At 45.8% G+C, this 17,876-nt stretch overlaps 1 protein-coding gene across 2 annotated transcripts in view; it reads right to left on the bottom strand.

Annotated features, from left to right (window-relative positions):
- Igf1r (insulin like growth factor 1 receptor) overlaps positions 1–17,876 on the bottom strand; it is a 280,439-nt gene that overhangs the window by 61,813 nt on the left and 200,750 nt on the right. For both annotated transcript variants that reach the window (XM_021634678.2, XM_060367320.1), the window contains 2 exons: positions 5,179–5,491; positions 435–586 (listed from right to left, as the gene is read on the bottom strand). In XM_021634678.2, the coding sequence (XP_021490353.1) occupies positions 435–586; positions 5,179–5,491 (465 nt within the window). The remainder of the gene's footprint in view (positions 1–434; positions 587–5,178; positions 5,492–17,876) is intronic.

Raw genomic sequence — 17,876 nt, 5'->3', positions numbered from 1 at the left:
TAGTAAGTACCTTCCTTTGCTCAGCCTCCTCAGTAGAGGTAAGTAACCCAAAGGCTGTAGGCTGACAGATGTGTGAACTCAGCGGCAGCTGATGTGAGCTGGCTCATGCGTCTGATCCACCGGGGTCTGCTGAGGTTTGTGTGTGTCAGGACGGGCCTTTCCTACGTAAGTTGTGAGTAGCAGAAAGTTGAGGCTGATCCTCTTTGCCAGAAAAGATCCTGGGCTAATGGCTCAAATACACACTGCCTTTCAATCTGGATTTTATCTTTCAGGGAAACTCGTGAGAGAGACGTCACATAAGAGGCTTTATTTACATCCTATGCTGTTCTTCTAAGCCTGTATTTTGATTGTGACTAAAGGACTGAGCCAGGAAGAGCACTGAAGCAAGTAAACCAGGAGACGCAGCCGCTGGTCTCGTGGGGTGGAATACTTACTGCCTCGTCGGATATTAATAAGCAGATTGCCCTTCAAGATGGTGCATCCTTGGAGCATCTGAGCGGAAGTAACTGAATCAATGGTTTTTGTTTTCTTTTCTTCGTCGCCACAGACTTTGGGGCAGGGGCCTTCACAGGGGATACAGTACATGCTGTTGAAGATAAAGAGCAGCCCAAAAAGCACAGAATTGAGTTTATCTTCTTGCATTAAACAAAACAAAACAAAACAAACAGAGAAGTAAGAAGGCCTTTTGATTGTTATTACAGCAACATTTCATGAAAGAACCAAGCTGAAACATCCAAGTGGTCGCATAGTATCTCCTATCAGGGCAAGCCATCCAAGCTGCAGCCACAAGGAGGGACATATACTGTGGAAGAGGAAAGCATGCTGCTCGTTTCCAGACAAGAAGCATGTGGGTATCACAGGCTAGTGACTGGGTAGCCACCTGGTCTACCTGGGTGACACAGACTCGCAGAAAGGCACTCTGGGCCTCCGGAAAAACTGGGAGTGGTGGGGGAGGAAGAGCTGCATCTTGCCACTAACGGGAGTCTCATTCCCAATGTCAGAGTGCATAAAGCCCAGGAAAGGATTCAGACGGACACACTGCACAGCGCAGGTCCATTATTTTCTTGCTGAGTGAAATTATATCTTGACAGTGCTTTGCAGAAACTTGTAAACTGATCCAAATGTTTTGCTGCACATACGATGAGAGCCAGGAACTTCCTCTGCTCTGTAATGAGGTCCTGGTCCAAATGCTACCATCAGTGCCACACACCAGCAGGAGCCAGAAAGACTGGTGTGCTTCCTGCCTATTGACGATCACTTAGGAAATGGCAGAGGAAAAAAGCTAAGCCTTCGGCCACACCTTTTGGGATCTTAGCTGTATACACACTCAGGACTGAGAAGCTGGGTTGGTTTCTGAATGAGACAAATGACCCAACGTTCTGGAGGTATTGGGGGGGGTGGGTCGTGCTATATTTAAATTATCGTTCATGAATGAGCCAGTGAAACTTCATGAAGAGAAAGAAAATCAAGAGTAAAATTATAGCTGCTTTTACTAAAGTCCTCTACCCTCTCCCAAACTACTACATACAACCTTGTTTTCTTTAAAAGCTGACAGGTAACCAGTAGTTCTTCAGTACCTTTCTTTTTCCTGCTAGGGGAGTGGGCTGAGGTTTTCATAGGGTCCCATGGGAACTGGACCAGCCAATGTGGGGGACAGTTGGCTTTCCGTAATACCATGTGCAATATGCTTATGGTGTTGGAATGAGAATGGCTGCCGTAGGCCCACATGTTTGTATACTAAGTCCCTAGTTGGTAGAACTGCTTGGGAAGGATTAGGAGGTGTGCCACTGCAGTGGGATTTAAGGTTTCGAAACACTCATGCTGAGCTCCCAGTATTTCCTTCACTCTGTCATCTTGGATTCTACCCTTTGAAATCATAAGCCAAATTAAACATACTGTTTTATAAGTTGCCACAGTCATGGCATTTTATCACAGCAATAGAAAAGTAACTAAGAGAGTTCTCATTTCTAGCCTTGGGAGGGGTTTTCTTCTCAACTTTCTTTGTGCTGTGTTTTTCTAATTTAACTACATACCACACAAAACCCAGCTCTCCCTTAAAAACAAACAAACAAACAAACAAACAAAAACATATTTTGGAGTAACTACAGCTTCATACACAGAGTATGCAGAGATAGTACAGAGCACCCATGTACCCTTCGCCCAACTCTCCCAACTGTTGCTACATCTGACCCACAATGACAGTACAGCAGTGAAAACTAGGAATGGCGTGTGTGTGTGTGTGTGTGTGTGTGTGTGTGTGTGTGTGGTTCTGTGCATTTCTCCACCTGATCGATCTGCAAAATCCACACTGTAGTCAAGATCCAGGACAACTCCAAGTCCACAGAGTCCCTACGTGTCACCCATTTGTAGCTACCCTCTGCCTGTCCCAGACCTCACTATCCCTAACGCCTGGTAACTGCTAAGCTATTCTCTGAATAATACATAAGTGCAATCACATAGTACGTGACTTATGAGGTCGGTGTACTTCCCGTCGCAGAATATTCTTGAAACTAAACCTCTCTTTCCCTTGCTGAGTTAATACCCCATGTGTGGATGTACCGCAGCCTGCTTTACTGCTTACCTTTTATAGGACACCCAAGTTGTCCTCGCTTCCTGGTATTACAAATACAGTTAAGAATATCTATGTGAAATAAATGTTCAGGGTCAACAGGGTTGTAAGGTAATACTATGCTTGTTCCTCCCCCATCTTTTATTCAAATAGACAAATCTGAACCACCTTTGAATCCTTTGTGAAAACATCTAGGAGTCATTTAGCACTTAAAAATGCTTTTATAAGGACCCATTCTGATTACATATTTACAGTTCAAGTGTCCTAAAATTCACTCTGCTACAGACAAAGAATAAACAGTATTTAAAAAATACTTTCATGTACATGCTAAATAGGCTTCAAAGGCTCAGAGAGAAACAGCTATTATTTCTTGATGGGGTTTTACTTTGTTACAGATGGTGAGAAAGAGCAGGGAGCAAGACCACACTGCTGGGAAGGAGAGCCAGCTCCTATGGACACTAAGCATCCTCCCTGTGCTGGAGCACAGCTGAATGCCTTTGAGGAGAGACAGGAAATAAACCTGCAGGTCAAATATGATAGCATAGTTGTTAGCAATCAGGCATTTCCACCAGCCTGCCCTCAGGTAAGTCATCCAGCACCACCAGGTCCGCCAGGTGCGGTACAGAAAAGCACCCCACCAGCCCAGATTTCTCTCTCTCGTTCCCTGTTCTCTTCAGTCTCTCCCAAGCCCCCTCCCTCGTTCCCTTTTTTTGCCTGTCTGCCTCTCCCTCTCCCTCATGTCCCCACTCTGAGATGGCCTTCTGTTCTCTTCCCTCTCCCAATAAACCTGCTATATTAGATCTGCTGTGTGGCATAAGATCTTCTTAGTGGCACACCCTGGCACGGCCGCCAAAGGTGCTCCCCATTTTACTGCTTTATCCCATGAATAGTGAGTTCACTGGGCAGCTCTCCCTCTTACCAGCCAGCTATCTCTCACTGCTCCCAGCCCCAGAACGAAGACAGTGTCTGGACCGTGGTCGAGCATCTTACTGCCAGACGCTGGTGTTTGGCTCAAGATATGGACTGATACAGCCATTTTATATCTTAAGATTGTGACTGGATCTAGAGTGCTCTCCAAGGCCCATTCTGTAATGGCTCAATCCTCAGCTTGACAAGGCAGGGTGTACTGGGAGGCCTGCCGGTCATTGGCACATGCCAAAAGCAATGGAAACAATTGACCTCGGATCAAATCCTCCAAAATCATGAGCTAAAATCAATCATCATTATCATTATCAATATCAATATCATCATCATCTTCCTCCTGCTTTCTTCTTTTAAATAAACCGATGACCTCAAGTATTTTGTTACAGTACAAGAAAGCTGACCCACAGAGACTGCCAACATATGAGTAAAATAATGGCAGACTTATTTTTGGTAGACTATATTATACAATTCTGAGTCACTGTAGTCCCTGGCTGACTTAACCATTTAAAAATATTTAATCTCTTCCCTTTTACTGTTATAACGGTACAGAAATTAAAACAGGTAGGACTTTATATTAGCGTTATGAAAGAAAAAAATTCAATCTTTGATTTGATCCAGTTTATAGTAGACATACCCAAACATTACAGAAAAATAACCCAGAATCCAGAAAAAAATAAAATAAAAAAAAATAATCCAGAATCCTCTTATTGAAGATGAGCTGGACATCTTTTATAGAAAGTGACTAGAGCAAAACTATTCTTTGTAGCAAAACTATGCATCTGGCACTTATAGAATTGTTAGCAATGCTGGAGGCTGGACCTAGGGCCTTCTATGTGCCAGGGATTAGCTCTAGGGCCTCCCACAGGATGGAGTCTAGATCTAAGACCTCCAATAGGCTGGAGACTGGTTCAAGGGCATTCCACAGCTGAGCATGAGCTGCATTCAGAGCTTCCCAGCTGTGTGTTGAGGAATTCAGAAAGGTGTATGTGTATATAGCGCAGGAGGCAGGGAATGAGTTACAACAGAACCTTCCCTCACTCTGTTCAGGGCAGGGTAACAGAACCCCTCGGCCTCTGATTGTCCTTTGTTTCCGGAGTGATAACATCCTGTCTTCAAGACTATCAGCCCATGACAAGTTTGTGGAAGTACCACTTGTTCAGTCAGGAACATCTCCACTTCCACAGTGCAGCCTCAGAGTGCAGGAAGAAAAGCCAGTGGCCACAAAGACAGCCGAAGGCACCAAAGCTTAGAGGAAAGAGCTGGCAGCAAAACAGGGCTGACCTGACTGCTAGTTCATGCTCAGAGCTCAGGCTTATACTGCCTCTTACACTGCCAAAGCTTTCTTTCACTGGGCTAGAGTAGCAAACTGTGGGGAAGTGTCTGTAGTTACCATCTCCACCTTTCACACTTTAGCTATGATAGCGCACGGAGAGCGATGCTATCTGGACACCTGGCCAGCAGGCCAATTCTTACTTTTACTCTGGTGCTAGCAAGGCACTTTCAAAGAAAAGTTAGCAAGCCAACAAATAAGAAATGAAACAGACCCCACCACGCCAAGATTCTCATTAAAACAAGCTCAGCCAGGGCTCTCCAACAGACCCATCTGGATGAACCTCTGCGTGGTCCTACCCTTCTGTCAAATGCAGCAAGGTACCCTCCTGGGTCTGGGGACAAGAGCCACTGACCTCTGGGTGCTGTTGCGGATGAATCCTGAGGGACACTCCTGCATGCATTCGCCATCATGGATGACGAAGCCATCGGAGTCACTGCTCTCAGCGTTGGGGATGTTGGCGCAGAAATCACGGTCCACACAGCGCCAGCCCTCGAACCGGTAGGTGCCAGGCGGGCAGGCAGGCACGCACACGCCTTTGTAGTAGTAGTGTCGGCAGGCCACGCAAGTTGTGTTGTCGTCAGGGGTATGGCAGCTGCCTAGGCACTCCGGGTGGCAGCATTCATTGTTCTCGGTGCATGCTCGCTTCCCGCACACACTTGGGCACACTGTGGGGACAGAGGAAGAGGGTGGTGAGATAAAGGACTTACAGCCTTCCCTGGGTCATCTGCCACCAGCACATTAGATGATGTACCAGACACAGGCTAGGAATGGCACACCATCTCTGAAATCAGCACAGATAATACCATCCCCATATCCCACACCTGAAAAGGACACAACACATCCTAAGACCATTCTCTCCTATGAATATCCTAGTTTGCAATAGGATGAGCCATTAGCTTCTAATAGCCCTGACCTCTTTAATCAGCTGTAAAATAGGGTGACTGCCCCCATAAAAAGGGAGCCTGTGGCACAGGTGAACAAGAGAGAAATATGGCCGGAAGGAGAAATGCCCCATACAGGCTCATGGATTTGAGCAACGAGACCCTGGTTGGTGGTCTGTTTGGGAAGGACAGGCGCCTTTAGGAGGGAGAGCCCTGCCCCGCTGGAGGAAGTACTTTGCTGGGTAAGGTAGGTTTTATAGCCTGGCCACACTTCTCTATTTCCTGTGTGTGCGCGAAATGTGATCACTCTGTTTTCCTGCCCCACAGGCCCACCTCATGGTCCTGAAGCCGTGGCCTCCCCACTGTGATGGACCCCACTTCCTCTGGAACTGTATGCCAAGAGTAACTTTTTCTTCTCTAGCTTACTTTCTATCGGTATTATTATTATTATTATTATTTTTAAATCACAGCAACAGAAAAGCAACAAATGTAACATGACAGTGGTCAAAACTTCTAAGTTACAGCAAACTGTAGCCACATATTTTATAGCAATGTGTGGCTGAGGCTGCTCTCTTCCCGAGCTCTAGAAAAGGAAAGCAAGGCTATGGAGGAGGGAGTACTCTTTGCTGCAGGTGCAGAACTGCTCGTTTGCTCTAGAGGATGAAGCTCACAATAAAAGGCCTTTGGTAACGCCTGTGTCTACTTGTACCATCTCAAAGCCTCTACCCCAGAAAGGCGAAGACAGTAACTTCTCTGCCAATACAACAGTGAGACCACAAGCACGTCACAGATCATGTGGTACAGAGTGGTAGAACACAGGGCCTCTGCACCCCAGGGCCATCTACTGTAAGCCTGGCTAAGTTAAAGGCCCGGTCAGTGCCCACAGATCTCCCTTTCACACCCCAAACAGATGATCTGCTGTGCATTTCCATAAATTTGTCCATACTCCGCTGTGCATAATTACGTCCCTGTGAGCCTTACTCGTGAACAACAAACTATAAACCAACAAACTATGAAATCTGGTTAGCATTACATGCACCCTATTTTTTTTAAGGGGTATTGTTGGGAAACATTACAAAACTATATAAATATAACTGTGATGTAGCAGCGAGTCAAGGTTCCATGTTTTTCTTAAAAACCAAAAACCAGAACACGCTAAAACCCAAACCCAAAAAGTCCCAGTAATCACAGTTAACAAAAAGAACACACAAATTCATCTGCCCCCAAACAGCTAAGCATGTAGTCTTTTCCAGATCCTTCCACGTCTGTGCATGCGCGTGTAAATGCAAATATTTTCAAGTAAAGACCAAGCCATTCAGAAAGCACTGCTGAGACCTGACTGTGAATCCCACCACCATGTAACAGTGCCATGCATGACACCTGCCATTATAGCCATGTCCCAGCGTCTAGTGAACCCTCGATTGCTACTGATCCATGAGCACAGCCATCTTTGTGGGCACTTCTGCATGACATCAGACTCAGTTTTCAGAACTGACTGTGCCAAGCCAGCCTGTCCTCTGAAGTCTCACACCAGTCTGTCACATCCAGGAATTCCTGTGCATTTAAAAAACAGACACCAGAACGTCAACACGTAAATCAGTAAATCAGTAGCATCACCTCGTAAGAAAGCCAGAAAGTTTTCATGACACTACCAAGGCATAAATAATCTGGCCTTCTTCTCTGAAGGGACCATCTACTATCTACTATAAGCCTTGCTAAGTTAAAGGCCCAGTCAGTGACCACAGATCCACCATACACACCCCAACAGATGATCTGCTGTGCATTTCCATAAGTATATCCATACTCTGCTGTGTATAATTATGTCCCTGTGAGAAGCATCAGGGCCTTCCTCTCCTCATTCCCATCCCGATCATTTCCCCCTGCAGGAGTTTTGGGTAGTCAGCTGGGCATACTGTCCTCTCTTTGGCTCCTATACCTCCTAGCCTCCACTGTGGCTAGAGTATGTCCATGTGTCTAAAGTTCTATGCCATGAGATATAAGCAAAAGTTTTACTAGTGCTTCCTCGAACACTCCTTTAAAATCACAGTACTCAGCTGGGCACAATGGCACACACCTGTAATCCTAGCACTCAGGGAGGCAGAGGCAGGTGTATCTCTGTGAGTTCGAGGCCAGCCTGGTCTACAAAATCAAGTCAAGGATAGCCAAGGCTACAAAGAAAGATCCTGTCTTGAAAAAAAAAAAAAAAATCGCAGTATGTGTCCTCCTTCCTCCTTGCTGGATATAACACAGAAATAATGTACAGATATTCAGGCAGCCATCTTGGACCATGAGGCAACACAGTGTGAGATCAAAGAACTTGGCTGGAGTCTCTAGATCAGCGGTTCTTAACCTGTGGGTCACAACACCTTTAGACAATCACATACCAGATAATCTACATTATCAGATATTTACATTATGATACATAACAGTAGCACAATTACTAGTCATTATAACAGTAAAAAAGTTATAACATAGCAACAAAACCATTTTATGGTTGGAGGTCACCACAACATGAATTAAAGGGTCACAGCATGAGGAAGGTTGAGAACCATTCCTCTAGACTAACACTGGGCTGCTAACCTTTGAACTTCTTCAGGTGAAGAGAATCAGCTTTCAATCTACTACATGCGACTGAACTGATCACACACAGACCTGTCTTCAGAGCTATGCACAACAGAAAGTGGAAAGTCTCAGCTGGTTTATGACATTTGTTTACTTTAACTAGCTTCTGGCTGTTTCTGAACATCATTCTAGCTCACAAACAAATAGGAGTTAGTTATCTCTGGTCAGACCAAAAGAGAAAATGCTGCAGAAGCCCCTAATGCCAGAATATAGACACTGTTTATTATAGCAATTATCTTGAAGACAGTAAAACAGAGTTCACTTAGCAGCCTACCATGGTTTTAGCTTCATACACTATCACTGAACTTTCACTCAAATACATCGAAAAATGACATAGTTGAAGATGATGCAGTTTGATGATTTCATTAAATATATTCATTGTACAAGTCATGTCAAGTTTCGAGATCTAAATGAAGTTGTTTGTCTTGATTTCCGTTTTCAATCCATCAACGACAGAAGTGAACTGATCCATCCTGCATTTATTTTCCCACCCAGTATTTACTGCATGTGTGCTGCACCTGTGTGCCAGGCACATGACCTCAACAAAGGACACCACGCTAGGGAAGCAGAAGGAGAAGGCACATCGTGTTCCTAATGCCTTGGGTGCCTGGAACGGTCTCTGAAGACAAGGAGACTGGCGCTGCAAGCAGAAGGAAGACGGGTGGGACATCAGGATCAAAAGGATCTCACACGTAAACACCGGCTGGGATGGTGCTGGGAACAAAATGGGGCCAGCTCAAAGAGTCACACAGGCCCACCAAATGGTGGAGAGCAGGACATCACTCAGGGCTTTAGGCAAGGGTTAGGTTTTCACGCTAGAAAAGTCATCATGTAGCATAGCACTGGCTGATGACCAGAGTGGGCAGCAGAGGAGAGGGATCTGCTGCCGATTAGGCCGTCCCTCTATGGCTTACACAGCATAACAGATTCACAAAGTTCAATAAAACTAGCCAAAAGCTCTATTCAGGAGCCATTCCAGCCATCCAACACCATGCTCTGTGATTAGAGGAAGAGATAACTGATTAGGAATCTCACCATTATCAGCAGAGATTATTAATGAGGCCAAATGTCAACTCATGGAGCCCTTTACTTACATAGGAAAAAAAGTAACACATCACAACAGATAACGAGGTCAAATAACTAACGTGGTAATAAAAGCCCATACCATGTGAAAGCAGGGAAAAATAACCCGTGCACTGTCTTGAATCAGTTACCCCCAAATGTAAATGCTACAGTGTCCCCGGATGAGAAATAGGAATAGAAATAAATGCCTGACAAGGGACTTGTTAAATGTGAAGTGTGCCGAGCCCTGTTCCATGCTTATGATAAGGATCTTCCTCCTGACCAATAATCGAAAACCTTGTCTTTACAGTAAGAACTATTCTTTTAAGGCAGATTCCACATCAGTGGGCCCCCACCAGATCAATGGGCCCTTAATACCAAGTGATGCCAACTGTGGACAAATGCACATCTAACATTCTGTACAGTGGATACGAAAGGGGTATGCAAAGAGAAGGGGAGAAGATGGAAGAGAGCCAACTTGTTTGCTAGAGGACGGACTCCAAAAATCTGTGGTGGCTACAGGGAGGAAAGCGGTGTTCTCTCTACAGCACAGAGGATTCCGGGAGGCAGCAAGGGAAGGAATACAGGGACGCCTGGGATTAGAGAGTCCTGGAGCGAGCCTCAGAAGCCTGCTGTAAATTTTTGTCTCATCTCGATGTATATAAATATTATTAGTGTTCAGGACTATTAAGGGATTTCTTGAAAAGCCCCGGGCAGTGTGTCTCGCCAGCAGATGGATGGCTGCTCTACATGAGTGCCAAAACTTAAAATTTAGTGCAGTAACCAAATTTCCAATTACAGCCCTGTGGGGGAAAGAAGCCGACCTCTTCCCCTAGCTCTCGAGGAGGAGCACACACTCAGTTAAAGGGCAGCCTGACCTTAGAAGGAGGAAATAGAAGCTGTACCCTAATGCACACGCACACAGGAAAGCAAAATGGTCATGAGACCATTCTATACCTTGGAATTCATTTGTACAGGGATGACAATAAAAACAAAAACTCAATGCAACTGTCAGAAAAGCCACAACACGTCCTGTGTCAACCACCAGAAAGACAGGTTCAGGGTCAGAGTGCATACGTTTAGGAATTCCCCTTTATTTCTCTAGCAGAGAAGAACGAATCTCTTGTACCAGCCTTTAACGCTCTTCCTCCCCAGGGTCCTTGCATTTATTAGTTTTTTTCTCCCCAATTTGCTTTTGTCAGTAAATTCTTTACTGATTGCAAGCTCTGAGGAGCTACATCTTCAAAGTACGCGATGCTGACGGGCTTTGCTATGAGCCCCAACTTTTCACAAGGAAAGAGGGGTGCTCTGGCCACACAAGGTTTGTACCAGACAACTACTTTTAGGCCAAATGCCTGCTGAGCAACAGCACTGGTCTGTAAATGTTCAAACAAGCTAAGCTTCTGAAACAAACACGGAAGGAGGAAGAGGTAACAGAAGCTGCAGAACAGAAGGACGGAAGCGTTAGACAAGAAAGGTGGGAAAGCCTGGGGGTAAAGCAGAGGCCTGTGAAGCGAGTGGGAGCCAACAGGTGCTCCGGGTATCGTCGGCCCCATGGGGAGTTCAGCTCTGAACATCATATTCATTTCTAGCCCAAAAATCTAGTTTGGGGTTAAAAAGCCACTTTGTTATCAGCCTGTAAGTCCCTCTGGCAAGAATCCACACATACTTTGGAATCCCCCTCATAAGATTTCCATGGGGTTCCCCAGACTTGAACCTGAGCCCATGAGACCTGCTCAAAATGAGCCCTTTTCACTTCCTTACCCCTGCCAGGAGCACTATGAAGGAAGAGTGCAGATAAGCCTTGAATGGACTTGTGACTAATCGTGGGGGCATCTTGCCCAGTAGCTAACACGTAAAACCCTCCTCCGAGCTTTCTCTCCTCTTCCCTTTCTTCTTTTCCCACAGGCTTAATTGGGAGACAATCTGGCTCCTTCCAAGGTAAGAGGACATACAATATGCAGGACCATAATGATAATAATGTATTTGTTTTTAAAGACATATTTTATTTTATGTGTATGAGTTTTGCCTGTATGTATGTATGCATGTCACATTTATGTCTAGTACCCAGAGGTTAGAAGAAGGTGTTAGATTCCCTGGAGGTGGAGTTATAGATGGTTGTGAACCAATCGTGTTGGTGCTGGGAATCCAATCTGGGTCTCCAGCAAGAGCAACAAGTGTGAACAACCACCGAGCCACCTCTCCAGTCTCCTGGTAATGTAGGTGTAGAGTTCTCAGACTCAAGCACTGTGCCAAGGGCCCAAGGACAGAGTTTAACCAAGGATCTTTGGTCCTCAAATTAACCAGCAAGGAGACTGTTCAAGATGCTTGCTTGCATGCCTTGCTGCCTTTCGAGGAAGGCAGAGATGGAGCAGGGAACTAAGGGATTCTTTGTAGTTTGGTTACAAGTTCTAGTTTTCAAAGAACGAGTGTCTTTACTGGCAGGAACTGTGTCTGACTGAAGAGAAGGGGCAAGGGACCCATGGAGGGAATGGAGAGGAGAGCACCTAGCTGGGGTCCACGCCATGCCCATCTTACAAGCACATCACAATGTTCTCAATTTATAAAACAGTTTCCATCTGCCCTCCTATCTCTCTCTTCTCACACTTTCCCCTACTCCTATCACCTCTGGCAAAGATATTACTATGACCTGACTATCTCTCTCAAAACAAAAACCAAAAAACACTCACATTGTAATGTGGCTATTACCATTATGGTGTTAAGACAAGGAAATCCAACTAAACTTCCTATGTTGGAGGTAGGGCCTTTGGGAGAAAAATCAGCATTAGATGAAGTCACAAGGGTGGGACATCATTATGGCCATAGCGGCTTTATTGTAAGGAGGGGAAGAGCAGTCAAACTCAGTGTGTGACGCCTTGGCCAGGTCACAATGCAGTAGGCAAGTCCTCATTAAGAGGCTGACACCATGCTCTTAGACTCAGTCTCCAGAACTACAAAAAAGGTATTTTCTTTGTAAATTACCCAGCATCGGGTGTGCCAAGTAAGACAAGTTTACATCAATAGAAATGATGCACCACGCGAGGCTTCTTGGGCTCACAGAACCACTGTGCTGCATCTGGCAAAGTCTGCAGGCTCAGATCACAGAGTAAAACTAAACAGTGCTATACACACGGAGAGGGGAGGGAGTGACAGTAGGAGAGACGGAGACTGAGAATAAGACGGAGGAAGAATGAGAATGCCTTCTTCAAAAGGAGGACACAAAGAACCTAACATGCATATGGTCTTTGCAATGTCAGAAGGAGAACTCCACTGCCTCACTGAGTTTAAGAAACGTCTAAGCATGCCTGGAAGACTGTAGCCACTATGCAGTCAGTTACACAGTAAAGTTCCTGTGGCAACCAGCGTATTAAAAGCCCATGCAGAAAAATCACATCGGTAACAGTATTCTCTGCCTAAATGCCAAAAATGGAACCAAACCAAACAACCAAACCAAACCACTCCCTTTTGTGGAGGGACAGAAGGCGATCCGGAGGAGACATCATTTTCCAGCCAGAATCCAAAGCTATTTCAGTTTCTGTTTGAACTGAATGGCTGTAACTGATCAAGAACTTCCACAGGAGAAGAGCGCACTGGAGCAAGCTGGTTAGGGAGGGGACAGGACCACATGTTTTTCCTACCTGTCTGCACGCTAGTCACGAGGGCTCCCAACTTTTCCAGCATATGATACTGTAGGTCATTTTCTCCTTATTGGCTTTCAAAGGGTTTCAGCTGTTTAGAGCTGGCTTGCTTCCTAACATGAAGACTCTTGGACCCTAGGGAAGTTTCTCGACTCAGGGTATATGTAGAGAGGTTACAAGCCACACAGTTCCTCCCCACTGCTCTTCTTTGGCTTTGTTCTCCGTTTTCCACACCTTCAAAGTTAGTTGCAAGCCTGCTTTTCAGGCAGCATGGTTCAGTCACAGAAAGCCAGAGTCACAAGGAGGTTTACAGGAAGGCCCCCACCTCAATTCAAAACGCCTCTACAGAGCCCCCACATAGCCCCTCCAGCAGCACCATGGAAGCCCACTGCTTTACAGGCAGTGCCCTCAGTGGCCAGACAGCACCAACTTGACCTTGTTTCCCCGCGCATTCAAGGTAAACAGATCTTCTTGAAGTGCACACTCCTGGCTGCTTCATGAAGGTCAGGCACATGGGACACAGGGCTGCTCTCTCATCCGTTTTTGAAACCCATGTTCGAACAGCACAGGAGCAGTCTGAACAGAGTGGAATATGCTGAGACTCGAGGATCAACTGCCGTCTTCCATGCCCAAGGCAACTTGCTCAGACTCAATCTGAAAAGTAAGGACTTGTCCATACTCAGCGGACTCATTCTGAGCCTCTAATCACTGAAATTTCCCAGGTCATCCTTTCCATAATAGCTATCTGACTCCCTCTTATATAAATGCAATTTACACCACAGAGGCAAAATACAAGACTGCTTATTAATACGGAGTGAACTTTCAGCATTATTTCCCATATGCCCGATGACACTTTAAGCATGTTATTTATATACATTATTTAATCCTCCCAGCAATCACAAAGGGTAGGAATCATTCACTTGTAGATGACCAAACCAGAGACAACCGAGAGATGAAATAACATGTGCGAGGGCATCAGGCTGCTGTGCTGTAAGCTGGGCATCGTTTTGAACCCCCAGACTGATGACGGCAGCCGCTCCACACATCCTCTCACGGTGCTGGGTACCACCTCTGTGCACCTCTGCCTGTCTGAAAGGCATGTATGTTCTAGGGGAGTTGCTGTCATGGCTATTTTTCTTTTTAAGCATATATCCACCAGGAAGAAATAAACCACAAGTCCTAGCACTCTTTTCTACTCTCTGAGGTATGTCCCTCTGAAGGACAAAACCAAGGAACTAGAAGAGGGGCTAGCATCCAGGTGACACTACCAACTCAGCTTTCTGTTTATTGAGTTGCAGCCAGTGTAAGTCTCATGGACATTTCTCCATCACAAATTTAAAAGGCAGGGTTTTGTGTTTTGTTTTTTTTTTTTTTTTTCCTTTGTTTTTCAAGACAGGGTTTCTCTATGTAGCAAAGCCCTGGCTGTCCTGGACTCCCTTTGTAGATCAGGCTAGCCCTGAATTCACGGAGATCCACCTAACCCCTGCCACCCTGAGTGCTGGGATTAAAGGCATGTGCCACCACACCTGGCCACTGATTTCTCTCTCTCTCTCTCTCTCTCTCTCTCTCTCTCTCTCTCTCTCTCTCTCATATATCTCTTAAGACAGGATTTCTCTGTATGGCCTTGGCTGTTCTAGAACTTGCTCCATAAACCAGGCTGGCCTTTAACTCAGGGATCCACGTGCCTAAGCCTCCAGACCGCTGTGGTTAAAGATGTGTGCCGCCAAGCCTCGCCCCAAGGCTGGATCTCGTTGGTATCACCAAGGGCCACTGCAAAGCTGTGCACTAATGCAGAAGCTTCTCTCCAGGAAGACACATAGTTAATATGTCTTATCAGACAGGAAATGACTGCCTTATCAGGGAACCAGACTAACAAGACCCCAAAACTGCAGGCATCTCAGAGTCAGTTCTGTTCAAACTAGTCTACTTAATAATACACACGGTAGGTGGTACTTTATCAGGCTCAGACTTTCACATGCTCAGAGACAATAGTCTGAGAGGTGATCACGACCTCCTTCCAAGTGCCTTGCCTTACCAAGCTTGCAAACCCATTCTAACAGCAAATAATTTATACAATTCATATAGTTCAATAAGACTGAAACATTATCAGGGAGGAAAAGGGAATTTTAGTCAGGGCCAGGGAGATGGCTCAGTAAGTCAAGGAATCTGCTAGCATTCCGACAGCCTGTTTGATCCCTGGCACCCACAGGTAGAAGGAAAGCACCAACAAACACCTATTGTTCTCTGACTTACGCATGCACACTGTGGCGTGTGAGCATCTCCTTCCCCGAAAACAATTCCTAGACTGGGGGACTAGTTCAGTGTGCCTTCCCTTTGGGAGAGCACAGTTTGAAGGCTCAGAGAAAATAGCCAAGTAGCATCTCATAGTTCAGGACAGAAGGTAAGCCACAAAAGTTTAGCTGCTAAAGCATCTGTGAGCATTTCATTGAAGAGCAAAAGAAACAATCGCCTACTGACAATGCCCACGGGGTCACTGAAGCTTCAGGGACCAAGCAGTGCTGGGCAGAGTATTGAGAAAATAGGAAAACAAACACTGCAAAAGGGGTAACAAAGAAGCCCGAAGGAGTTATAAATAGCATCATTATTAACTGGAAAGCTGGGTAGGAAGAGTGAGGACAGCGGTGCTGCTGACCCAAGGATGGAGAACAGGAAATTTCAATGACTAACAAAGGCCAAGAGAGCTGAAAGGGCTCAGGGGTTCCTCTGCTACTGTGGGCTAGGAGATCCCTTCTTCTGCACATTCCGTAATATCACCATTACTGATATATAATCCACACACTTTACAATTTGTCCAAGGTAGAAAATCTGGTGGTTCTGAGTGTCTTCATAAAGTTGTGCAAATACTACCACAATCAATGTTAAATGTTTTCATTGTCCCAAAGAGGGGGAAAAACATAGATAGTGCTAACCTCTCCCTAGCTCTGGACAATGACTAATCTAACCATCTCCACTGATTTGCCTGCCAGGAGCATTTTACTAACTGAGTCAAACAAGGTATGGTCTCCTGTGACCACCATCTTCCATTTAACACAGTGCTTCCAAGGTCTACCTGTGGTAGGGCATCTCTTAGTACTTCATTTCTTCTGGTTTCTGTTCAGGAGTTTGGGCGTTCATGGTTCACACTGTGAGAAACGAGCCTGTCTATTAATGTGTAGTAGTAACGTCAGGTACTTGGGTTAGAAATGCAGGAAGCAGTAACCAAATTTTAAAAAGGGAAAGAGTTAAAAAAAAAAACCAGTATGGCGGAGGTGGGCGTGGTGGCACGTGCCTGTGATCTCAGAACTCAGGGAAGCAGAATCAGGCGGATCTCTGAGTTTGAAGGCAGTCTGGTCGACAGAGTGAGTCCAGGACAGCCAAGGCTACATAGTCTTGCCTGTCTCTCTCTCTCTCACACACACACACACACAAACAAACAAAAATTAAGCACGGCAGACACTGAGGTCCAGGTAAGACTGAGAAGGGTCTGTCTGTACTCCAGAGTCTGTATTTTTGGCTAAGTCTATCCACACTAACTTGTGCCGTTCTTTGACAGGTAGGACTGGCACTGTGGCATAATCTGTGGAGGAACGTTCACCCACAGTGTGAAGTGCTTCTCCCCTCTGCTCAGCGTGCTGCCTGCTCCACTGAGAGAAAATCAAACGCACAGACACGTGAGCTTCATCTCTGTGGAAATGCCGGACAAACGATACCAAAGCCGCATCACAGAACGTCTGCTCAGGTGTCGCAGAGTGAAGGGGAAAGGAAGGACAAACAGCTAACGAGGAAAAAGACAAGCTGGGGGAGTGACTAAGTGGGGAGGGTGCTCAAGCTCACAGTCCTCCTACCAAAATTGCGTTCTCACACAGACTGCTTGCTTTCGACCTGTTTCAGAACCTGCATACAGATTTGAAGAGCACAGGCAGATTTTAATTCGGGGAAGAAATCAAACAGGAGAAGGGCTGGCACTGGGGTCAGGACAGGTGGGACCCTCAAGCTGATGAGCCACGGTCAACAGAGCAGGGCTGCTCCACGGCTGGAGAGTCCGTCTCTTTTACAAAACTCACAGCAAACACACACTACACACACACACACACACACACACACACACACACACACACACACACAGTTTCTGTTTCTCCTCAAGAGTCCTGAAAAGGGAAAAGAGACAAGAGGCCTCTGCGGAGCGCTGACTCCCTGGCAGCCCTTCTCAGCCCTGAGCAGCAGGACCGAGCACATAAGGATGCGGATCACTCATGACTGCCTGTCATAGATGCTTAAATGGACAGGATGGAAAGAAAAATACCCTTCACACACTCAAAAATTACTCTAAGTTATTTTAAATTTGAAACTGTTTGTATATTCCTTATAAGTTTATAAAACTCACACTGTCTCTCCATGACTAACTAAAGTGGAATTGAGAGAGTTTTCTATATTTATAGCTCGCCTGCTTGTTCGTGCTTACAGCCCTATTTCCATTCTCTGTTACTGTACACAGAGTTATGTGAAGCATTGTGGGCTCTGAACTGCTCACTTCCTAACAAGGCAGGCCGGTGTCCCATAGGGGCAAACTGGGTGAAGGCCAGGCTGAGAAGGGAGGCCCCAAGCACCATTGTTTGGCTGCATTTCTTTTTTGTTGTTGTTTTTGACCCCGTTTTTTTTTTTTTTTTTTAGACAGGGTTTCTCTGTTAGCCCTGGTTATCTGGAACTCGCTCTTTAGATCAGGCTGGCCTTGAACCCACAGAGATCCTCTTGCCTCTGCCTCCCAAGTGCTGGGATTAAAGGCCCACACTGCCGCCACCAGCACTCTGCTAGACTGCACCTCTTTTAAAAGGGTGTTGGGACAAGTT

The sequence above is a fragment of the Meriones unguiculatus genome, chromosome 14, assembly GCF_030254825.1.
Source record: "Meriones unguiculatus strain TT.TT164.6M chromosome 14, Bangor_MerUng_6.1, whole genome shotgun sequence".
NCBI lineage: Eukaryota > Metazoa > Chordata > Mammalia > Rodentia > Muridae > Meriones > Meriones unguiculatus.
The sequence above is the reverse complement of the archived record's forward strand: the minus strand, read 5'-3'. Positions and strand labels throughout refer to the sequence as shown.